This window comes from Alligator sinensis, unplaced genomic scaffold, assembly GCF_000455745.1.
Source record: "Alligator sinensis unplaced genomic scaffold, ASM45574v1 scaffold250_1, whole genome shotgun sequence".
NCBI classification, from domain to species: domain Eukaryota; kingdom Metazoa; phylum Chordata; order Crocodylia; family Alligatoridae; genus Alligator; species Alligator sinensis.
Genome location: NW_005841888.1, coordinates 1,630,446 through 1,655,681, shown reverse-complemented (window position 1 = coordinate 1,655,681; position 25,236 = coordinate 1,630,446). Strand labels below are relative to the sequence as shown.

The window sequence follows — 25,236 nt, the reverse complement described above, 5'->3', positions numbered from 1 at the left end:
CCCAAATTAATCTTTCTGGAAGTCTTTAGGATGGTAAATATATTATTTGAATGTAATTCATTGCATAGGTATTTGTTTTCTTGTTTTTATATGGAAAAGTCACAGTGGAATTTTGTTTTAATTTCACTCACTTAATGGTAGAAGAATAGGTTAAAGATGTACATCAGGCTTTACTTTTTATCTGCATATGTCCTTGTTTTTATGGTATAAATTATCATTTTTCTAGTATCATATACTTCTAAATTCTTAGTGACATTTGGGAGAAATAAATACAATTAATTATGAATTATAGGAGAGCAGGTATTTCAAAACCATCAGTAATCCAAATACAGTAATTTCTCAGGCACGCCTCCCACTAAAAGTAACAGGGCTTGATTCTGAGGCTCGCTACATCTCCTTAGCTCAGTACAACTGGCATTAAGTGTAGGTAGAATAGCCACATGATGTATGGCTTGAGTAGTTAGCTGCCTTGTGTGGCCTCCTTCTCCAATTTATGGCATATGAGATGGCTACATATAGGAGGGGCCTGGTTGCAGGGTGGTACACTCCAAAGGAGCCCTCAGTAGGCAGATAAATCTTTACAACCAATGTACAGTTTAGAGCAGGGGTTTTCAATCTTTTTGGATCAGTGTACCCCTGGAGGCTGGATGCAGAGCGAGGGGGAGAGTAGGCTGGCATGCAGCTGAATGCACAGCGGCAATAGCCGCTGCGTGTGAGTTTCCACTGCCCCCTGCATCCAGCCAGGCATGGCAGCGCCTGTGTGGCAGCGCAGGATGGTTCATGGTGGCGCTCTGTCCCCGCCCACCAGCGTGTACCGCCTAGGACAGTAGCCACCAAACAGTGGATTGCGATCTACCGGTAGATCTTGGAGTCGATCTGAGGCTGGGGTTGGGGGCTGAGTGGCTGTGTGCATGCTGGTGCATGCCCCAGCCCAGCAGGTCAGTCTGTGGGGGAGGGAAGGGGAAGGGGCTAGATTGAGGCCCCCACGGTGAGGGACAGTGCCGCAGAGGCAGGGGCAGGGGTAAGTTGAGTGGGGCCTGGCCAAGTGGGACTTACCTGCTGGGCAGTATACCCCCAAATATTTTTTTCTCCCTCTGCTTCAGTCTGCCCCCCCTTCCCTCCCCACAGACTTACCTGCTGGGGAGGGGGGTGCACAGTAGATCTTGGGTTGCTTTTAAATGCCAAAGGTGATCTCCTACTTAGTTTGGATACCACTGCTGTAGGGCCTTCTCAAATACCCCTGGCTTAGAGCAACCCCTGGTTTAGAGCAACATCAGTATGCAAGCTAATGCATTTGAGGAAAAGTAGATGTGCAGTAGGGGGAGGTATTTGTGGGAAAGGATAAAGTGAAAATGTATGGGAGAACTGAGTGAGCCTAAAATGAAATAGCAATGGAAGACATGCATATGAAAAGGACAGGTAAAGGATACTAAATATCTGTAGTCTTGTCTATGATGATTTTTTTTTCTTTTTTGCTGTATGTTGCAGTGAAAAACACCCACAGGCCTTGGAAACACCAGGGGCAAACCCTGGCGTACCTGAAAGGGAAAGGAGAGCTACCCGTGCCCCAGGGAACTCACCTCCGGAGTGGGGGGGGCAGGGGGCGAAGCAAGAGCTGTGCAAGCCGGCATTTTGCCAGCTCTTCAAGCGGCTGCTTCCCGGGTGGGGCAGCGGCCAGCTGATTATGGCAGCTGGAGCCGCCACCACGAGGAATTTAAAAACCCATCTGGAAGCCGGCAGGAGGGAGGAAGCCAGCTGGGAGAACACCAGCCAGGCGGAGGCTCCAGGTGCTGGCCGTGGTGGCACTAAAGGCACTGCCCCGCAGCAGAGGGGGAGCAGTGTCTGGCACCAGGCTGGGGACAGGCAGTCTCCAGCCCCTCAACATTAAAGTATTCAAGGGGCATCCCTCTTGGGAAGGACACCAGATGCCTGTGGCTCAGACCCCTGGGACCAGGGATTGAAACTCCAGGCTTATCAACATCTCCATGGTGGGCCGGATTACTGAAGTCAACATTGGACCCCACAGTCAAGGGGCCAACATATATCGTTGGGACAAAGATCTGAATCCCCAAGCAGTTGATGAGTGGACGGGGTGTAGGGGAGGCAGAGCCCCGAGGAACACCATAGCACACCTGTGAATACCCCGTCTTGTGTCCATATGGGAAGAGAACACCACTGAACCCCCTCCTTCTTACATGTACCAACAAGTTGTGGCAGGTGAGTTGAGGGATCCCAACCTTGGGGGCGGAGTTATACTCGCAGTGCCTACTCGAGGTGTAACACTGTGTCTATTGTTCTGAATGCCATGATGTCACTGAGTCTGTATAAACTGCCTAATTATGAATCGACAGTTTAATTGTGGTTAGCTGATCTGACCCTGTGTGCAGTCAGGTCTGTTTTACGCTGACTCTAAGTTATACCCAGTGTCATGTCAGCTACCTTTAGTTTTTTGTAATTGTGTTGATATTTAGTAGTACAACCAACATGCTATTGACACTGCATTTAGAATATTGGATGCATTATTGGACTTTGCAGTACTAGAAATATCTTGACCAACTGGAGTAAGAAATTAAGGGACTTGTGAGACTGACTTGTGAGGAAGAATTAAAAAAATAAAATATGTATAGTTTGGCTGAACAGCTACTAAAACAGCAAGTGTACAGCAATGCAGAGATATAAGAACAAATATAGGGATAAAAATATTTTCAGTTGGTATGTATTAAGGTGAGAGCTGTTAAATTGTGGACTAGCTTTCCATTTTGGGTTGTTTTGTAGCTAGTTGGATAAAACACTGGAAAATATATTCTAAGATGTTAGTTTGCTTTGGCTGGGAGGTAGACCAGATGACTTGCAAGTCTTTCATTTTAAATGTCAGTAAAGACCATGGATGTTTACTTTGTTACTTTTGGCCAAGTTGTAAGCTTTGTGACCTGTACGTGGATATGGTAGGAATATAAACCTATATTGTCATATACATATTAGGTAACAGTTCCTGAACATCCTTTGAATGCCTGGTTCATTGACATGGTTCGTAAGCTGTCCTGTGCTTAACTGTAAGGATTTATTTTTTTTGTGCAGAATGCACAAAGATTTTTCTCCCATAATGCAGAGCCTCATACTTTGATCTGTTCAGTGCTAAGTTTAGGTACTGTCCACACTGTAGTATTAAAATACCAGCTTTCTCTATTGTGAAGCACTCCATAGGTAGATAGGGCTAGATTGTCAAAGCTGTGTTTTTCAGTTATATGGTAAAGCCATTTCCAACAAGCTATATTAATAAAAATGCAGTTTTGTTGTACAATTGCATTTAGGGGGGTTCTGCTGACCCAGTTTGTCTGTGAAAGAAGATCCCACCTCTTTCCACACCTGGCTGACATACCTATACCTGAGAAAATCTGTAGGATAAGTGTAATTGGGAAAAATGGAGCTATGCAACTGTAGAAGTAGTGAAGTCCATAGAGGTCAACTGATGCTCTTGTTTTATAGGGTTATTCCCAATTCTGAAATGGTTTCCATGCACTAAATATTCCTCTGTGTAGATATAACTGTTGTACAGTCTAATCTTCATTCAGTGTAACAAATGGATTCCCTGACATTTCACCTTTTGTGAAAAGCTGTGTGTATGCATGTGGAAACAATGAAAATAGATTCGTTGGTATATTTTTATCAAATAGTAACACTTTGGTACCCTTTTTAGTAGCTCCTACTCCTTTCTACTTGCTCTGTTGTTTTAGCCTCTCAAATTGCCCAAACACAGCTGAGTTCATGAGAGGAGAAAAGAAAACATGATACTGCTGCCAAACAGACAGGAAACCGTAGTAGACCTTACGAGCAGCGAAGGGTTTAAGCACGCCTTCCATCCAATCAGCTGAGAGTGCTGTTGCTATGTGCACTCTTACTCTGCCTTCTTTGTGAAAAAATGTCTTGCACAGAGAGACTGAATATGCACCCAAAGCTGAACATTTTGTTTTAACCACTGCAGACATCTGGATCCTTCAGATACTGACAGTATAGCCCATTTGCAGCTAGGAGGCAACTTCCTTTACACAGGGATTCCAGTATGGGTTACAGTGGAAACAAAGGGCTGCACAGAGAAGGTGTGTAATCCAAGGAAGTAATTTTAAATGCTTAAATATTTCTGTAGTTGTGACTGGATGTTTGTGAATTTGAGTGCTCTTTTCTAATGCACTTGATTTATCACACGGTTTAAAAATTCTGTCAGTTTGAGAATTAAACTCACAAGATTTACATGGAACATTTTATAGATAATTGTATTCAAAATAATACTAAAAATACTATTTTAATTACAGCGTTGGGCTGAACAAAAAAAAAGGGGGAGGAGGGGAAGCAGGATGTAAGAAAGAAAAGAAAGGCCTGTCAAGCAAGCAGGGTTGCTTCTGTAATGCAATAAGGTTTTAAAGAGAAGTGATCTGGGGCTGAAGAAGACGACTGTATTTGTGCTACTATAGCATAAACTTGTTTCTAAATGATGATACACTTTTTTGGAACCTCATCTGATTAGTAAATTTGGGAAAGGTGACAAAAGTTTATTGAAATTTTTGCTTTGCAAGTTTTGAAGTTGAGAATTTAAATTTGGAATTTAACAGTTTCAAAATATATATTTAAAAAAAAAAATCTGTGGTGAAAGAGCTTCACTAAAGTGTTCCCCATTTCCCTATAAACTGGTCAAATGAATCTTCTCAGCCAGGCAGATGTGGTGAGAGGCCTTTTTAAAACAATTTAATTTACTGTATATATTATTGACTTAAGCTAACAGGGGCAGGGGGATACAATTTACCTGTCAATTAAAAATATTATAACATAACCAACCAATGAATTTCAAGAGACGGGGGGAAAAATAATTTCTTTGAAGCATTTAAAGTGAATGTCCGATACAATGTCATGTATATTAGTAGTTCTGGAACAGTTACTGTAGCCATATTTAACAGCTTATTTTGTTATTCACAGTAAAAACAAGACTTAGCTGCATGTGTTTCTTTTGTGTCCTGTTTTTGTTATGTAGGTCAAGTTCCTTTCACAACACAAGGAAACTATTACAATAGTTTCATTTGTGAGTCTAGTAGAGTCTGTGCATCACAGCTTTATCTTTCTTTTTGTCCTTATTTGCCTGCCTTGGGCAAATAAATCTATGCAAATAAGTTAGGCGTGTGGGCAACTAGAAAAGGTTTAGAATATTTTGCAAAGTAATAGCTTGTCATTACTGGCCACTCAGCTGCATCTGCACTGTCAATATGCTATAGTTTAAATAATGTAACTGATCTAACATATGCTGAAATAAGACTTGCACTTTTATCTTTCGCTATATGTAGTAAGATGTTTTCTAAAGAGGTGAATGATATCAAGTCATTAAACATATTCTTGCTCTGTGTACCAGACTTGTCTGTATTCTTGAAAAAGGGGCCAATGCTCCGATTTTAAGTGAGCCTTTGTAATTTAGGTGCACATCCACTGCTGGGGAATGAGGTGGAATAGTCCCACTGGTATACACTTGTGGTTTGTGTAGGAACATCTTTTGTTATTTACTGAGGGACATTGTTCTAGCAATGAATGGTAGAGGTAATCGGAGAAGCCACAATGAATCCAGCCATCTTATCAGTTCACCTGACAAATATTTGTACATTGCCACACTTATCCAGTATGCTTTTGTGGTATTCTGCAAGCACTGGGCAAGTTGAATGCGTGTAACAAAACCTTTCATAAAAAGGAATGTCACATACAGTTAGTACCCTTTTAAGAAGGGTATCTTTTGACAATTATGACAGTTCTCTACATGTATATGGTTCAGTTTTAAGATTGTGGCATTTGGAGGCACTTTAATTCATAAAAAAATACTTAGATTTAATAGGTGGCTTAAAATAAAAAGGAGAAGGAAGATAAAGAACCAGAAAACTGATTACAAGGGGAATGTTAAGTACTTGGTTCAGGCAAGCTATAAGGTGTAATAAAGATGAATTCAACTGAGGTGGGAGACTATTAGTTTTTCCAATGCATGAGTCAGGCTGCCATACAAGAGTTAAGAGTTAATTTTATATCCTTATATAAAGCTGCTAACGAACTCATGGCACTGCATTTAGAAATGTCATCTACTAAATAATTGTTTGCTCATATGCAGCAATATTATTATAGTATTGCAGGGGGGGAGAAGGGGGAAGAAGGCAAACTAAAATCTTAAACCTGTATTTTACTAAACACTCAAATGTTGATGCTATATAATTTTACTGTTCTCGGATCTAAAAGACAGATGTCAATTAGAAGGTAAGTACAATGACACGGGGAGCTTGTAAAGCAGTTTAAACTGTGGCGTGTGTCAGACACAGTTCTGTTATTCTGTAGCGCCCATTATCATTCTACATGCTGCATTTATTTATGATAGGTACCGACATGGGAGGACCCATGATTTTGAGAAGGGGGATGCAGGTGGTGTTGTGCATTGTCCCATTGCACACCACACCACATCACACCCCCCAATTAAAAAGAAACTAAAAGCTTTACTAATATGCTAGGGATCTAGGACTTGTTTGATCCATGCAAAAACAAAAATTAATGAATCTGGGGGGTGGGGTGATTGCCAGCTCCAGAGTAGGGCTGGCACCTGATGCCAGAGACGACCCAAGCAGGGTGCGGGGCCCAGGTCAATTTGGCCTGTGCGGGGCCCAGGTCAATTTGGCCTGTGCGGGGCCCCACCCCCGGACACAAGAAAGCCGGCAGTGGATTTGGGGTGGGGAGGGGAGGCAGGGTGCCAAGCCACCAGACATGAAGCCAGCAGCTGCATGGATTTGCCACAGCTGCTCCACCCAGCTCTGCGGGGCCCCTGAAAGCGCGGTGCCCAGGGCGATTGCCCCAATTTGTCCCACCCTAGGGACAGCCCTGCCTGATGCTGTGAGGGTATAACTTACCCCTGAGCCTGGCCTTAGACAGAACGGTTCCCTGCACCCCACCCTCCACCACACGAGTCCCCTGCGCTTTCCACCAAAGTGTTTCTCACTGTCCTTTTAGGGCACGTGTAGATGAAACGGGGACCCTAAATTGAAGCATTGGTTTTTTAAAAACACCACGTCAATGTAGGGCCATGTAAACCCCTGTGTCATGCACATACCTGTGCACTTCCCTGCCTCTCTGGTGGTGGGGAGGGGAGGGCGAGCTGCTGGCTGGTGGAGCGGCCCCTGGGCTGCAGGGCTGCCGGTGCTTCCCTCCACGGTAACAGTGGCTTGGGTGGTCCCGGGGGCAACACAGCAGCTGAAGGAAGCACTGGGCCCCTGCGCAGCTTAGGCAGGCAGGCGTTGGGGGGGGGGGAAGAGGGGGAATCAAGCTCACCGCTTTTTTTTATTATTATTTTTATTTTTTCTTGGGCAGAGCCTGCCTTCCCGGGCTACTGCCAGTCTGCCTGCACAGGTGTCCTGCAGAGCCCCTGAGATGCATGGAGCCTGGTGCCTCGCCCCTCCCCAAGTCATTTAAGGCACATTACGTCACTGAATTTGCTACAGCGCCTGGAATTACTGCACAGTACGCCACCAACGCATGCAAACACCAACACCATTAAATTGGTGCAAAAGCATTTAACCCTCTTTAAAGTGTCGTGCACACATACGCCTTGTCTCATCTACTCACAGCCTTATGTATTGCCCCTGCCACTTCAAATGCCTCCTGGCTCCATTCTGTCCACTGCTATCCTACATATTATCCTGCTCAGCCCCACTCCATCATGCCCAAAGCCCACCAAACCCTATCATCCTCCTCATGCCCCCTCACTACCCTCACAAATCCATTGCATTGTGCAGACTTGTCCCCATCATGTCCTAGGCCCCCTGACCTTTCACCATCCCCCTCATGCATTGCTGAGCTTTCCTGTGCCCCTCTGAACATGCAGGCCTCAGTGCATCCCCCCCCCATGCTCCCTTTACCCAGAGTCCCTCTTTTCCAAACCCTCTCTCTCTCCATTTCCCCCCACCATCCCCTTCAGCCCTAAAACCCATCTGTTCCACCTCACCCTGTGCTGCCCCCCCCTGCCCCAAATGCCCTTGGTGCCCATGACCTCTCTTCCCAGAACTGCTTCCCCTCAGAACCTCTCCTAAATAGCTCTCTTCCCCAGCCTTAGGGCTGGTGGGGGAAGGGCTGCAACTATCCCCCCCTGCATCACAGCATGCCCATATCTGGTCTCAACTGCCCTCCCCCTTCAATGAACAGATACAAGCGGTTGGGGTTGGGTGATGACTTACATCAGCTGCTGGAAGCACCCCTATCTGCGGAGACCAACCCCACTCATCCACCCAGGCCCAGCTTTATGCTGCTATAGTTGCCTTATTGATTCAGACTCTTGCAAGCTCTGTCATCTGCTGCAATCAATAACCAAGGAAAGGATCACTGCAGTAACTTACTTCCTTGTCTCACTTCTGCAGAGTTCCCTTCTGCACCCCTATGTGCCTCTTCCCCCCCCCCCCGGCACCATTTGTCCTTGGGTACTGTGCTCATCTTTTAAGTGGACAGGATGTTTAGGGATAGGGATTTTCTTGGACTTTAGCAAGGCTATTGATACAGTATCTCATCCTATTCTCATAAATAAATTAAGAGGCTGTGACACAGATGTTTACATGGTCCAGTTGGTGGCAAATTTGCTTAGCAGTTGCACCCAGAGAGTGGTAGTAGATGGGTCGGTATCAACCTGAAAGGATGTGGGTAGTGGGGTCCTGCGGGGTTTGGTCCTTGGACCTGTACCCTTCAATATCTTCATCAGTGACTTGGGTGTGAGTGTGAAGTGTACTCTGTCCAAGTTTGCAGACAATACTAAATTTTGGGGTGAAGTGCACACTCCAGAGCTTAGGGAACAATTGCAGGCAGACCTGGACAGTTAGAAAAGTGGGAAGAACACAATAGGATACAGTACTACAAGGACAAATGCAGTGCGCTGCACCTAGGGTACAAAAATATCCAGCATACCTACTGGCTGGGAAGTGACCCTCTCAGCAGCACAGAAGCGGAAAGGGATCTCGGAGTCACAGTGGACTCCAAGATGAACATGAGTCATCAGTGTGATGAAATCATCAGCAAAGCTAACCGCACTTTATCGTGCATCAGCAGACGCATGACAAATAGATCCAGGGAGGGGATACTTCACCTCTATGCGGCACTGGTCAGACCACAGTTGGAGTACTGTATCCAATTTTGGGCGCCGTACTTCAAGAAGGATGTTGATAGACTTGAGAGGGTCCAGAGGAGGACCACTCGTATGGTTACAGACTTACAGGACAAGCCCTCTGAGGAGAGACTGAGGGACCTGGACCTCTTCAGCCTCCAGAAGAGAAGGCTGATAGGTGATCTTGTGGCTGCCTACAAATTCATTATGGGGACACAGCAAAGGATCGAAGATGCTCTTTTCACCAGGGCACCTCTTGGGGTAACAAGGAACAATGGTCACAAACTGACAGCAGATTTAGGCTGGATATCAGGAAAATCTTCACGAGAAGGGTAGCCAAAATCTGGAATGGTGCTCTCCCCTTCCTTGGGGGTCTTTAAGACAAGACTGGATAGGCATCTGGCTGGGGTTATTTGACCCCAGCCCTCTTTCCTGCCTAGGCAGGGGGTCGGACTCAATGGTCTGTTGAGGTCCCTTCTGACCCTAGCATCTATGAATCTATGAAACACTGTTTCCTTCATCCTTATAACCAAAACTTATAAAATACTCATAGCCTTTGCACTATAGGGTCTTCCGCCTGTTTTTCTTACTAAATTTCTTTAATATTTCCAAAAGATGTTTTTAAATTGTGTTACTTAGGTGTGACTTGTTTCTCCCATTCTATTTCTGCCTTACTGTTATTTTGAGAGAAAAGAGACTGGTAGCCTCAGACGTCATCCATAATAAAAATACATATAATAATAATATGGGGGAAGGTCTATGTCAAGTTTGAATGTGCCATCATTGCCCATTCTTGACATTAAGTGTGTCAAAGCACTGAAGTTGCTCAGAGGTACTGAAATAGAATTCCAGTGGTGGATGTCTAGAAGAGTCATGATGCTGTGCTTGAACACCTTTTAAAGTATTTAGCTATATTCTTTTTGGGGCCAGTATAAATAATGAAATTTTTACGATTGCAGTTGGTTGTCTGAACTATCTCGCTACCTCATCTACATCATGTACATGTACAAGACGAGGGTTTTTTTGTGATTTTTTTTTTTCCCGACCACTATAGAGTGGGGAGAGAAGCTGGATACACTTTTTGGTTTCAAAGTGCCCTTCTTAAGGTCTAGGCAGACAAGCCAACATGGCTACAACTTGCACCCCTTCTTAAGATCTGACTACTTTGCACCCAAAAGTGTGTCTGACATCTCTTGGCCCACTGTGCAGATGATCCAGTAAAAGACACTACAAAAAACCCTTTTCTTGCATACTTCCTGGACCATCATACGACATTCCAACTGAATGACATAACATAAATGTATTGTCTTACTGAATGTGGCATTATCTTAGAATCTACTCATTTACAGGTGCTGTGGGCCCACTGCACAACATAAATCCCAGCATTCTGGTTATTTTTATCTTATACCAGTTCATGGAATAGGTATGATGCTATGCACAGGGTCCGTCTCAGCATAATTGAAGTGAAAAAGATGGTTGCATAACAGCATCTAGTTACTAGAATGTACGAGTTAGTCTTATGATGCTCAAAGAATTTTCTGTGGGAAGTGCAAATGGAAATAAACAAAATCTTCTCTTTCTACATTTCCCTTTTCTGTCAGATTTGAGTTAATTGTGATGACAGAAAACCTATTTATAACTTTGCATATCCCTTCAGATTTAGCATTTAAATCTTGTATTACCCCAACTTGCTCAACTCTTGCAGTAGAAATGGGGTGTTTTATTTTCCCTAAATCTGGGTGGTGCAACTTTTGGCAGTCAAGACTTTCAAAGATTTGTTTTGACCTTCCATCCTTGGATTCTGATGCATTTAGAATGGGCACATCCATATTAACTAGAAACTTACTTGTTTGAATGAATAAGGGTTGCCTTTAGCTTTAGAAAGTGGCATGTTGATTCTCTGCTGTATCTCCTTCTCCAAAATAGTAATGTGATGAGTTCAGGTACTCTACTTGAAGACCTAGCAGTATGACAGGCAAAAATGCCTTTGACAATTGATGTAGCAGCCTCCAAATTAGATGATTGTTGTATCTCAACTTCAACAAGAGTTACTGTACAAGCTTGAAGGCATGTTATGATAGAAAATATGTAATTTATAGAGTAAATGAAATGCTAAACAAAATTCATATTTTGTTCCCTTTTTGCCAAAATTTACTACCTCCTATGAATGTGTGCAGGGACAGAAGAAAAACTCCACTGCCCAGAACCAGACTCGGGGAGACTTGCAGTCAGACCTGAGTGATTCAGCATTTAGTATTTGCTTCTACAGAGTATTGTAACTGCAAAATTGTATGTCTTAAAAAACAACAAACACCCTTAGTTCTCAAGGTTTAATGCCTGTAGCCAGTAGGCCGCTCAACATGTGTTCCTTTTTGTAGGAGGGAAGGTAAGATCTCTCTCTCTCTGTCTCTGTCTCTCTCTCTCTCTCTCTCTCACACACACACACACACACACACACACACACACACAACACACACACACACACACACACACACACACACACACACACACACACACACACACACACACACACACGGTTCTTTGCTTTTTTTAGCATCCCCAAGCAAAACTACAACATTCATTTTGTAGATGTTTGCATGGAAATGCTCTATGGTCTTGTAATGTCCAGGAGAAAGAAACAGAACATCCAAGAATGGCATGAAATTCAGGAATATTTTGTTTTGGGTATTCCTAAACACAATGACTAAATTCCATCTTGGATTTCAGCTGCCTTAACTACAATCTGGTTAAAGTATATTCAAAATTATATTTCTGGCAACAATCATATTTGTTTCAGAGGCTGGCAATTGGTTAAGTTTTCCTGAAACATTAAATTCTGCTTATTTCTCAGGAAAGGAAAAGGTAGACAGGATGAGTCATAACTCAGTTTCCTTTTGATAGAATGACCAGCTACCACCCAGAGCAATGAATTTTCACACTTGTTAAGATTTTTACTGCTATGCAGGAAACAAGTCGAAGAGACTGGTACTGCAATATATTGCAAAAATAAATTGCGTTCCATTCATGCTAGCATTGATAGCGTCTAATCCCGTTACGCTGCAATCCTTGTTGCATTCAGGCAGAACTAGGGAATGAATCTGTGCACATCCTGGCATGGGATACCCTCTCCCTATCATGATAATTGAAAAGTTTTATAGTTGAATTGAGGACTTGAATTGAAAAAAGATCTTGTTGAGCTAGTTTAAAGGCCAAGTAAAACTGCTGGAAGAAAAAAGGGTACCAAAGCTACAAGAAGATGTGGATGAATTTCTAGAACTCTTACGTATTTTCTTCTTTCAAGTTTGTCATCTTCAAGCTGATGTCTAAATTTTTTTGTCAAAAACTGCCTATCAGAAAGACATTCCAATTAAAAGGGGAAAAGCTTATAGTGTGAGAGACTATAACAGAATCCCTTTCAGTTACTAATCAGAAAACTACATGATCATAACTTCTGCTTGTCACTCTGTGTAAAAGATTATCTGGTTACTGTTTTGGGCACTGCATAGTATAAGTGAATTTTTATATGCCCTTCTAGTTATAGGTGTCATGGAAATTTGAAGGACATGTATTTAAATGTCCTGTTTTGTGGGAAGGGTTTTTTTTTAAATGGACTCCAAGATGAACATGAGTCGTCAGTGTGATGAAGTAATCAAAAAATCTAACTGCACTTTATCATGCATCAGCAGGTGCATGACAAATAGAGCAAGGAGGTGATACTGCCCCTCTATTGGGCGCTGGTTAGACTGCAGTTGGAATACTGCATGCAGTTTTGGGCGCCGCACTTCAAGAGGGATGTAGATAACCTGGAGAGGGTCCAGAGAAGGGCCACTCGTATGGTTAAGGGCTTGCAAGCCAAGCCCTACGAGGAGAGACTAGGGTACCTGGACCTCTTCAGCCTCCACAAGAGAAGGTTGAGAGGCGACCTCGTGGCTGCCTATAAATTCATCATGGGGGCGCAGAAGGGAATTGGTGAAGCTCGACTCACCAAGGCGCCCCTGGGGGTCACAAGAAATAATGGTCATAAGCTACCAGAGAGCAGATCTAGACTGGACATTAGGAGGGACTTCTTCACAGTTCGAGTGGCCAAGGTCTGGAACGGGCTCCCAAGGGAGGCGGTGCTCTCCCCTACCCTGGGGGTCTTCAAGAGGAGGTTAGATGGGCATCTAGCTGGGGAGTATCTAGCTGGGGTCATCTAGACCCAGTACTCTTTCCTGCTTATGCAGGGGGTTGGACTTGATGATTTATTGAGGTCCCTTCCGACCCTAACACTTATGAATCTATGAAATGGAACAGTGAATCAGAAGAAATCTGCTTTGTATATGCCATGTGTAAAACAATGTAATGTAGCTAATTTGCATGCCAGTGCTACTTCCTCTCCTGGGGGGGTCTGTGTTTTGCACTCCGCACCACTCTTGCCTACGTTTCATTACATGATTTGGTTGGCATTTGGCCTGTGCAGATTGGAAGCAGGGTGTACATTCATGGTGATGCTCCCTTGCACAATCTCTGAGGCAGTGAGGACATGCCCTAAAGGAGCTTGTACACATGAAACAAGTTTAGTTCTTAGGGTTGCATTCTGTGCCCCCTAAATTGAAATGGTGGGTTTTTAATTGAAACCCACCCTTTCAATTTAGGGGTTTCTGTTACTGTTATGGCAAGGAACCTGATCTTCTTTTCTTTTTTCTTTTTTTTTTTTTCCCTCAGTGGAGCCTGCCTATGGCCAGGGATGAGCTGCCAATGAGCCAAGGCAGCCCCTGAGCTGCGGGGGGCACCAGTCCTTTCTTCCGTGGTGGCAGCACACCCTGGGGCTGCCTGGGCAGGCTGCTAGCAGGCCAGGTGCTGCCCCAGCTCAAAGGCGGCACCAGGCCTGATCCAAGTCTTCCCTGACCCCAAGCTGAGGTAGCACCTGGCCCAGTAGTAGCTCACCCAGGTGGCCCCAAGGGGTGCTGCTGCCACGGAGGAAGGCCTGTGGCTCAGCCGGCCAGTAGCTTGCCACCTGGCTGCAGGAGAGGTGGGAAGGCTCTGCCGTAAACAAACAAACCAAACAAACAAAAACCGATGGGGCTCCTCGCCAACTTCTGCCTTCATCAGGCACCTGCTGAAAACAAAAGCAGAAGGGGCCTGATCCTTTTCTTCTGCAGAGCCTACCCACCTCTCCCGTGGCTGGGGGCCGAGCTGACTAATAGCTGCAACGTATCATTGCAAACTAAGCTACATCAGGATTTACTTTAGTCTGCAACAATGCAAACTCATCTGCAAGCCCCCAAAACTCTTGCATACATACAGCATAACACAGGGTGGGCAAAATGTGGCCCATGGGCCAGATCTGGCCTGCCAGGCCATTCTATCTGGCCTGCGGGGCCCCTAAAAATTTAGTAAATTAATATTTATCTGCCCCTGGCTGCCTGTCATGTGGCCCTCAATGGCTGCCAGAACTCAGTAAGTGGTCCTCTGCCTGAAATAATTGCCCACCCCAGCATAATGGCATTAAGCCACACAAAGTGGTGTTTTTGTCACATGTACATGGAAATGGCATCACGTGTACAAGCACCCTAAATCTGATCAGTAGAGATGTTGATTAGCACAGTGAAGTGCTCTATAGCTCTGTTGTGCTAATTCAGCAACCCCTGGTATGTGAGGCCATTTTGCTCAGCATGCCACGGCTGGCCCGGGCTCTGGACAGCTGCCACTAGCCTGTTTGCAGCAGGTGGCTGGGAGGCTGCAAGCCCTGCTGCAAACAGCCCAGGCTCCATGGCAGGCAGCAGCTGCCCAGAACCTGGGCCAGCTGTGGCAGGCAGCTGGGAAGCTGCAAACAGCTGCACCGGGATCCAGAACCCTGGCTGGGCTGTGTGGCAGCAGCTGCATGCATGCCTTGGGGTGCATGGCCAGGAAAGGGCCTGGGGCAGCACAACCCTGGCCTCTTGCTCACTGCATGCTCCAGAGCATACACACAGCCACCCCGCCACAGAGCTCAGCCAAGGCTCCGGACCCTTGTGCCTCCCGGCTGCCTGCCACAGTTGGCCCAGGCTCTAGGCAGCTGTAGCAGGCGGTGGACAGGCTGCAAACAACTGCACCAGGGTCTGGAGCCCTGGCACCAACTCTGTGGCAGCAGCAGTGGCTGCATGTGCACCTTGGAGCGCACAGCCAGGGAAGGACCTGGGGCAGTGCAACCTCAGCCCCTCTCCCACCTTTTGCCCAGAGGTGGACATACATCTGCTGCCAGCAACAAGGATTAGGGCCCTTGTGGGTCCCCCATCATCTGCCTCTGGCACTCCAAGTTGAGGCATGGGTGGAGGTTGGGGTGTTTTAGATACTCCAGCCAAAAACACTGCCGACCCCAGTACTAGCTGCATTAGTGAAGAGTGGCCAAAAGAGGCTAAAAGCCCTATGGCAATATCTATGGCACAGCAGTTCTCCTGACTGTTTTGAATATGGTTTTAGACCTTTACTGTGGAAGTTTTTAATGCAAGAGGCGTCCTGGGATAGGCAGGAGAGATTTGAAAGGATAGGAAAGTATATGGCTGAAGTAGTCCTGTGCTTTAGTTAGTCCCTGGATGGTATAGGGGAAATGAGCATTTGGATGTAGCATAGAGAAGTCCAAGGGGTGTAATAATAAATGAATTGGCTCCAAGTTTTCTGAAGGTATTGCTTTCTTTTATGAACCATACATTAGCTTTTTTTCTTTTAGGGTTAGACCTTAATTGAAATGATGAAAATAAATGGTTCTTTTACAACTTCCACAAAACAAACTTGTCTGAGTTAACACTGTTAAAGAGAAGAGATATGTGAGCTTAATAACAATATAAATCATATTTTATGAAAATCTTTTGAATTTACAGGTTCTTTAAAATAAATATGGTTTAATCATACATTCCAATATATAAATCTAAAATGTTTAAAATAGAATAGAAGTTTTAATGCAAATTGTTTTCCTCAGTCAAATTGTACATAGTGGCCTCTTGAGTAGCAAAATCACTCTAAAGAAACACAGACATTTTGATTTATCACAACAGATCCATTTCTTCGAGATTTGAAATTTTACAGTAAACAAATTGAAGGACAGACCAAGTAGACATAATTGTAAAAGTCACCTTAACTGTAAATTTGGGTGAGTGCATTCAGATTCATTCGCAAAATTCTGTAGTATACTTAAGCCACTATCACAGTTTATAATTTGTTGAATTAGACAAATAATTGCAGACCTGTTTTAGGCAAAGGGCCCTTCTATAATATCTGCAGTATGTTAATTACTTAACTCTTAAGTTCTGGTGTCTTGGTAGAGGACCACCAGAGCACTTTCTCTTTGAGAGGGTGGAGTTTTGCACTGTAACACAGGGGTAAGCAAAATGGCAGATCTGACTGATGGCCAAACTCCATTTCCCAGCAGCCCCTGCCTGCATCACTGCAGACGATTTTCATGGAGACCCCAGGAGTTGTGGTGCCCTGACAGCACAGGGCCATGGTTTCCATGGAGACCGGTCCCAGCAGCAGCGGTAGGGCACACTGCTAGGTGGGGAGCTGCTCTGGAGCTAGGACTTGGATCTTGTAGCAGTGACAGCATGGTCCGGAGCTGGGACACAGCTGTGATCCCCTGCCTGCATGCCCCTGCCCAGGGCATGCGGGCAGCAGATTGAAGCTCTGCCCTGGCTCCGGACCACGCTATCACCGCTGCAAGATCCCAGCCCAAAGGCAGCTCCCCATCCATCTGCATGCCCTGCCAGCACTGTTGGGGCCAGTCTCCATGGAAACCATGGCCATGTGCTGTCACGGAGCCACTGCTCCTGGGTTGTCCATGGAAACTAGCCACGGTGACACAGGCAAGGGCTGCTGGGAAATGGAGTCCGCCACAGGCCTGAAGTGGACTGTGGACCAGGCTTTGCCCACCCCTGCTATAACACCTTTCAATACATCTTCAGATTTGTGTGTGTGTAGGAACTATTGAATGTTTCAGTATCTTGGGTTATATATTTTAATGGCTCTTGAATGATCCTCTGTGTACATATTTCTTCTTTTGACATATTTTGTGAAACGTATAACAAAAGCTGTGCTCCTGTTTGAAGTAGTATGTGAGACACCAATGAGAGTGGTGTTTTGGAAATTGTGTGTATTTTAAGAAGTGAATCTGTCCACTTAGTACTCTTAAATATGTTCTAAGAAAAAGCAGTACAGAATGTTATAAAACACATGTGCAACAAACTTCTCTCTGGAGAGGCCAGGGACTGGGATAGCAGAGGTAAATCAAGGTCATAGCTATGCAGGGATACGCTTTCAGATTAGCCTCTGCTGTGTCTGGCTCCAGACAGTGCAAACAACCACTCCGAATCTTTTTCTTTTTCTTTTTTTTTTTTAAAGAAAGAATAAACCTGATTAATAAATGCACTTTAAAGACAGACTTACATCAGAATGCATTTGCCTGTGAATTATTGGAATAATTTCTAGCAAACTAAAGTAGTGTTTTGCACCCGGTAACATCCTGAATTTACTTAAGCCTGTGAAATGGCTTGTGTCATAGTGGGTTTGAGATAAACTTTCAGGATGCTTATATTAAGTTTGAGACTGTAGGCAGAGGTATGATTGTATGTTCATATTTGCATTCATACTGTTTTTCAGCTTAGTTGCCTAGCAGTAAACTCTAGAGCAGGCAGTTCTTATGTATTTGTAAGTGAACATGCACATTTCAGTTTACAGTAATGATACTTATTAGCTCTGTTGTATTTTCAGTCTAGAAAGAGGTCTCTTTAAAAATCTACATTAACAGAATGCAAAAAGTCTTTCAACAAGATTTGAAAGCTTCAAGTTAAATTTTAGTTGACATTTAAAAAGAAAAGTTTTGTACATAATAAATCTATTATACAAACTGCAATAGAATGAAACAAATAATAGGAATGACACAATTTGACTTCTGTTGACTCATCATATAGTGTGGTAATAGGAGTCAGGTTGCACCTAGCAAGTTATTTAATCTGTATAAGGAGAAAATAGAAGGAAGACCCCTTAAATAATTGATCTGAATATAGGGTCACTAAAAGAAATTGTCTGCTGAGTTGCGTGGAGTGATACTGTCCTGAACACTTACGTTCTCTGATATTGCTGTCTACTCTGCAGACTTTGGAACTGAAATACTTGGTCACAGATTTTTTTCCCCCTTTTCCCAAGCACAACACCGCCACCCTTCACCCTAGGCCAACAAATACGTCTCTCTTTTTAGTACATCCTCCTTTTATGCTTTTTCTGCTTCATTTAGTAGTTAATTGAGTAATTGCATATAATTTATGTGCTAAGTTAGTAGAAGATTTTCAAAAAGGCTTAAGGGATGTAGAAGGACAGGATCTATTCGGTATTGTGCGGGCTGGGAGCGACCCGAGCCCTTTTTCGCGCTGCACGTGGGCTGTGGCCAGCAGCCCGGGCACGCCGGGTCGGAGAGGGAAGGTCGTCAAGCTGGAATTAGGCACAAACGCTTAGCGGTAGTTTTAAAGATTGTTTACTTACACCGAGGTGGCAGTGGTGTAGGCTGGAAAATTTGCTTGAGTTGCGGTTACAGACAGAAAACAAAACAAAACTCGAACCTGCAGGGCACGAGGGTACGTTGCAAAGGGTTTTCGGCGACGGGAAGATGTAAAACACGAGGGTACGTTGCAAGGGTTTTCGGCGACGGGAAAATAAACCTGCAGGACTCGAACCCGGGTAGAAGAGCTCTGAGGCCGGTCGTAAGGGCTCACACGAAGTTTGCTAGGCTCCGTGGGTTCTTCTGTTCACTCACTCACACGAAGTTTGCTAGGCTCCGTGGGTTCGGTTCTCTTGCGCGTGGGAAGGGATACGTCTGGACTGCGCTCGGCGACGGGGAGAGGCTAGAGGTTGATCAGACCTCTGTTGCCTGCTTGAAATGCGCTGGGTCCGTAAGGATCCGCAGCGCTTGGAGATCTTCACACAGCGTGAAGTCTCCTCCTCCCTTGTTTGTGGAGTCCTCCAACTTGGGCGAAAACCACTCAAGCCTCTTATACGGCTAGCAAGCCAATCACTAGCCGCCACGTGTGAATAATTTAGAACTGGCCAATAATGGGACTCGAATTAGCATACAAATAGCGGGAACTCTTTGCAACGAGCATTTCTGTGCTGCAACAAAGAAATGCACCCTGCAAAGAAAGCTTCAAATTGGCGGGAAATTCTCCCTTGCACCGGGGTTCTCTTTTGCAGCAGAAAACTCCACCGTGCAAAGAAGCTGTAATTTAGCGGGAACAATTTAGCAGTGCCGAAGCACACAAAAACAAAAATCACACCCTTTGGGTTGTGACAGGTATCATCAGATGCTGTGTCCTACATCTCTACATGCTTTTGAAAAACCTCTCCTTTGCATTTCTTTTGGTGACAGTGTATATAATGTTAATTATACTTGAATATATCATATTTACTTGAATAGAAGATGAGGTTTGGGGTTTTTCCCCCAATCAGTATGGACAGGAAAGCCTCTCGTCTTACATTCACATACAAGGAAACCTCATTAAATACATTCTCTCTCATTAAACTTCTGCCAAAAGCAGCATGTACTCAGTAATTGAAACCAAGTATGAAGTTGATTAAATGCAGCTGACACGGAGCTTGACTATAAAACACATGGCCCATATTGGACAAATATGCTGATGGGGAATTTTTTTGTGGCCCTTTAAAAAAGCAGGCGGTTGTTCCCTCTGCAGAGAACTGGCACTAGGCCTGGAGGCACTACAATACCAGGCCGGCACTAGAAGTGGGACAGCCAGCCCTGAAACCCACCCCTTAGTTCCAAAAATGCTGCTACATTTGATCTTAGCCAAATAGACTGAAGTGCTAAGCTACCACAAGGCTAGGTTAGTGCAGCCCATCTGGATAAGATAATATATGTTACTCCCCATTGAGTATAGTCTCCCTCAATGCTGACTCTTCAGAGAGTCATGGTAAGTCGCTACATTGCATTCACTCCCACAACTGTGGCTTTCTTCAGTGATTTGTTTTTTACCAGCCTTAAACATCTGGCAAACATCACCAAATGGGGTCCCAAATATTTCAGCCAGAATCCCTCTATCACCCCTCCTCTCAGCCTCTTGTATGATTAGTGTGGCCCATCTTCCATGAGGTGTGCCAGACCAGGGTGCCCTGTACCACATTTGCATATAAATTTTTGGAGGATCCCAGGACTCACGACAGGAACATCCAGTTCCACCCATGAGTGGAGGACTAATTAGAACATGGATCCTTTATGGGGGTATCTGGATTACGCAGTGGGCATATCTATATGCGCACTTTAATGCGCATTAGCTTATTTTAATACATATTAAAGCATCACTAAAAAAAACTGTGCTATTTAGTTAATGCACATAAAAATAGGCTAATACATTAAGCATAATTTAAACCATGGGTGCCTGTACACAAGCACAGAGACTGCTCTGATGCACTGTAATTATAGCACATCAGAGCAGTCTTGATTAAATGAGTCTGCTGGAGCATGGTAATTACTATGCTCCAGAAGCCTCCCACATTTCATGTATCAGCATCCCCACACTTAAAAATGGTGGTGGGGTGCTTGAACTAAAGCGTGTCGAACTAAAGCGTGTCAAACAAGCTTTAGTTCAAGAGCCCCCACTGCTATTTTGAAGTGCGGGGACACTGATACATGAGACATTGCGGTGCTTTAATTAGAGCAACTCTAATTAAAGCACTGCCCTCCCCCACCTCCAGAGCATGTGTAAAAGTGCCCATTGCTCTTTTGTTAATGCACGTTAAAGCAGACTAACATTCATTTTCTTAGTACATTACAATGTAGGACACTTTTACATCTGCTTTGGGAGCAGAGGGGGCAGCACTTTAATTAGAGCAGCTTTGACAAGCTGCCCATACAAAGGCCTGCTGGCCATCCATACCCATTACAATATCCGAAAATGTGTGCAACACACACAAAAAAATAAAACAAATAACCTCAGTCCCTTCTGGTTCCTCTGACCAGCCCTCCCTTTGTTTCCACCCTTGCCCCGCTTCCAGGGTCAGGTACTCAGCTCAGGCTCCCCTGCTGCCATTTTGAAGCGCGGGGATGCTGATACACAAGATGTGGGAGGCTGCTGGAGCACAGTAATTGCCATGCTCCAGCAGCCTTGATTAATCAAGTCTGTTCTGACGCACTGGAATTCCAGTGTGTCTGAGCAGCCTCTGCTCACATATAGGTGCACGTAGGTCCTAGATTTAATGTGCATTAACTAAAGTGCATTAATGCATATGCAGACACTCCCCCACATACTGAGCAGTGCTCAGCTGTAGGGTCACCAATTCTTGAAATGCTGCTGACTCTGTTGGGGCCCAGCCCAGTGAACTATATGGTAAATAATGACTAATATCTTGTGTAGTCTTTGATGGAATGTTGCAAATATCATGTCTAGTCTTTACTACATATAAGTAGGCACAAAAATGTTGCTTAAAAGTATGTTTATGAAGAACGTGTGCTAAAACTTGCAGCAGTTCCAGAAAAGGTAAAATGTGTCCATTCTGGATGAACTAAGTCCTATGGGTACTATGTGCAAATGACTCGTTTATTTCAAGGTTATTGTTTTCAAATTTGTTCCTCACTTCCATGTGGTCAGTGAGATGAAGGTCTGGCAGTAAGGAGGGGAGAAAGGGGCTGAAGAGGGAAAAATTTGGTGGAGGTAGAGGGTGAGAGGGCTCCCTGACCTCCCAGATTTGTCTGTGCTGTAGCAGTGAGATGGGGAACAAATTAAAGGCAGACTTCCTATAATTAGATTTTATTTATTTATTTATTTATTTATTTGTAAAAATGCATCTCTCTCTCTCTCTCATATATATAAAAAATACACGCTCTAACCCATTACATCCCAAAAGGATTAATCCTATCCCGTTACAGAAGACCACTCCTGTGCACCCATACAAAGGCCTGCTGGCCACCCATACCCGTTACAATATCCGAAAATGCGTGCAACACACACAAATAAATAAATAACCTCAGTCCCTTCTGGTTCCTCCGACCAGCCCGCCCTTTGTTTCCACCCTTGCCCCGCTTCCAGGGTCAGGTCCTCAGCTCAAATGGTCTCTCCGTCGTTGTCACTCCAGCTTCCGCTGGAGTGACAACAGCTGTCGCTGTCCTCTGTTCCACTCGTCTGTTCCTCTTTTTGGCTGCCTTCACTCCCTTCTTAACTCGGCGGGGGTTGTATGGTCCTGTGCCATGTGTCCCTGTGCCAGGTGGCGTTTGCTGCTTCCTCTCCGTCCTCTGCTACCGATTTCTGGTAGTAGGTCCGGAGTCTGCTCAGCGCCATCTTCATGCAGCCCACTACTTCTACGTCCATTCGTCTGTACAGGAGGAGGTTTCTGGCCTTCCTCCTGATACAGGATGCAAACTGGTCGAAACGGAGTGATGGGCTCCTATAATTAAATTCTGTATCTGGAAAATGTTAACATTTATACGTTTTCATATATAGAATCTAATTATTGGGGGGTTGTCTTACGTTTGGGTCATCTTGTGTTCAGGGTCATCTTATATTCGAGTAAGTACAGTAACTTGTATTAATACTTATGGAAGCACATGATTTGTTCATGGTTCTAGAGAAGTGGTTCTCAACCTCATTAGCAGGGATCCTGGTTTTCTCTGATAAAATATCACAAATTCTCTGACAAAACCCCCAAAATCTGTTATTAAAATTAAAAGCCCCCTGCAGCCCCCCCCCCAGCCCTGCTGCTGCCTCTCACTGCCCCCCACCTTACTCGTGCCTCTTGCCCCCCCATAGCCCTTGCTCCTCAGCCCTGCTGGAGGGGACCCCCAGCTGCCAGGGCTATGGGGCCAGGGACCCACGTCTGCAGCTCCCTGCCCCCAACAACAGGCAGCTGCAGCAGAATCAGCATGGAGCTGGCTCCCCCACTGCTACCGCTTGCTTGAGTGGGGCCGGGGCCAGCTCCTGGCTCTCCCCAGCCCTGCCACTGTCCCCCAGCCATGACCTGCAACCCCCCAGCCCTGCCAGAGGGGCCTCCAGCCCCCTGCAAGCCCCACTTACCACACAGGCTCCAGGAGTGAAGAGTGAGGCTAAGCTGAGCCCAGCGGAGCTGTAGCTGAATGAGAGCCTCAGGCCCCACCCTTCCCCCTCCCCCTCTGGGCAGGGCTGGGGGTTTCCCGCCCTGTTTGCAAACAGCTTTTGGAGGCTGGACCTCACCCAGCCTGCAGAGCTCTTTGCAAAAGCAGGGAATCCACAGGTTTCTCTGCTAAAAGGAGAAATCTGTGTTTTCTCTGATTTAAAAGGGGGAAATCTGTGGTTTACTCTGGAAAAATAATAGAGGAATTATTCTGTTGCAGAGAAATTGGACAGATCACAAGAAGTCAGAATGTATTTGATGCTATGCATTCCTATTTGAAATCTCTGAGCTTATCCTGTGAATCATGTGTCAGTGTTTGAGCAAATAATAGTGTTAATACTGCATGTCATCCCACATCACCCTTAAGAGAATCTTACAACACCCTGCTTGAGAATCAGTGCTCTAGTATGTGAAACTACCTTCAGGAAGTTTTATGTTTGGGTCAAGGAAGGATTTTTCTTTTTTAATCTACAGCAGTGGTCACCAACCAGTGGATCTCAATCCATTGGTAGATCTCAGAGCCTCTTGGAGTTGATTTGAGGCTGGGGTGGGGGACTGAGTGCCTGTGTGTATGCACACGTATGCCCCAGCCCAGCAGGTCATTGTGTGTAGGAAGGAAGGGGTTGGGGCTAGATCGAGTTCCCTGCGGTGATGGACAGTGCCGCAGAGGCAGGAGCAGGGGTAAGTTGAGTGGACCCTGGCTGGGTGGGACTTACTTGCTGGGGAGCTGCGCCCCCCAATTTTTTCTCCCTCTGCCTTGATCTGCTCCCGCACTTCCCTCTGCACAGACTTACCTGTGTGGGAAGAGGGAGTGGCAGTGGCACACAGTAGATCTTGGGTTGCTTTTAAATATGAAAGGTGATCTGCTTTAAAAGGTTAGAGACCACTGATCTACAGGTAGTATAGACGTAATGCCATAAGCTATACTTATCATGTTGTAAGCCAGGGATGCTCAGCCCCCAACCCATGAGCCAGATGTGGCCTCTGGTGCCTTGTCATCCAACTCACAGGGCTCCTCACAGATCTTTGGAGAGCCCCGCGGTCTGCGGTCCTGAACACTAGATCTAGTGTGCAGGGGGGTCTGAGCCCAGCACGCAGGACTGGGCAAAGGCGGTATGGGGCCCCAGGGTCCAAAGCCTAGCTAGTGGACTGTCCGTGTGCTGCTCATTTGGCCTACAAGGCCAAAAAGTTGAGCACAACAGTTGTAGGTTGTGGTTTCTGCTCTAAAATGTTGTGAGCTTTGGCACAGAAAGTTCTAGTATTACCTTGAAGACAGATTTGCTTAAATGTTTGAAGTCAGCCTTAGGCAACTGCTTTCAAAAGCAAAATGCCTATCTTCATTTGAAAGGGATGTGTCTGTGACTTAATCCCCAGCTTCTATGGGACCCCTGTTGGCTGCACCCAAAAAAGATCAGTCATTTTAACTTTAAATCTCCGTCTCTATTTCCAAATATGCTATAAACTTCTGGATGAGTTCTAATGATTGCTTAAAGCAGAAACGTGACTGAATCCTCAGAATCAGGGGGCAGCAACACTTCAGGAGTTTCAGGCCAAAATTACTTGGGTCAGTCTGAGGTAGGCAGGCTCTTCCTGCTACATCTCCCTGGTACTGTGCAGGCAAAGCCCTCTGCTGCCAAAACACTGCGGAAGCCCTGGCTTTGTGGGCTGGATAGACTGAACAATGGGCAGCCTTTGGGCATCGTAACACTATTTTTAATTGCCATACCTTGTTTTAATTTGTGATGACAGACTTCCAGGTGGGGCATGGTTTAACTAAAATTCTGAATAGTTAGCTAAATGAATAAATGTGTACTAAGTTACAGATAATGTGAAGTGGAGAAACTCCATTAAAACTTTATGTAACCAATGAAAGGACTGTCTAGAGGCAGTTGTGTATGTACACCCCAGGCCTTCAGTTGCCTACAGTCACAAGTATGTGTCTTCATGTGAGCAATAACAATGAATGTTGCCATCAGTCTTTCTCTTCC

At 45.1% G+C, this 25,236-nt stretch overlaps 1 protein-coding gene across 3 annotated transcripts in view; it reads left to right on the top strand.

The window, feature by feature from the left end:
* FAM214A (family with sequence similarity 214 member A) overlaps positions 1-25,236 on the top strand; it is an 80,071-nt gene that overhangs the window by 13,833 nt on the left and 41,002 nt on the right. Inside the window, exon 2 of one of the 3 annotated variants that reach the window (XM_025197032.1) lies at positions 1,489-2,217. The exons of 1 other annotated variant lie outside the window; for it this stretch is intronic. In XM_025197032.1, coding sequence (XP_025052817.1) covers positions 2,196-2,217 — 22 coding nt within the window. In that variant the 5' untranslated portion in view covers positions 1,489-2,195. Of the gene's footprint in view, positions 1-1,488; positions 2,218-4,045; positions 4,098-25,236 lie in introns of those variants that run through there. One more of the 3 variants, XM_006017951.3, reaches the window with a different exon arrangement.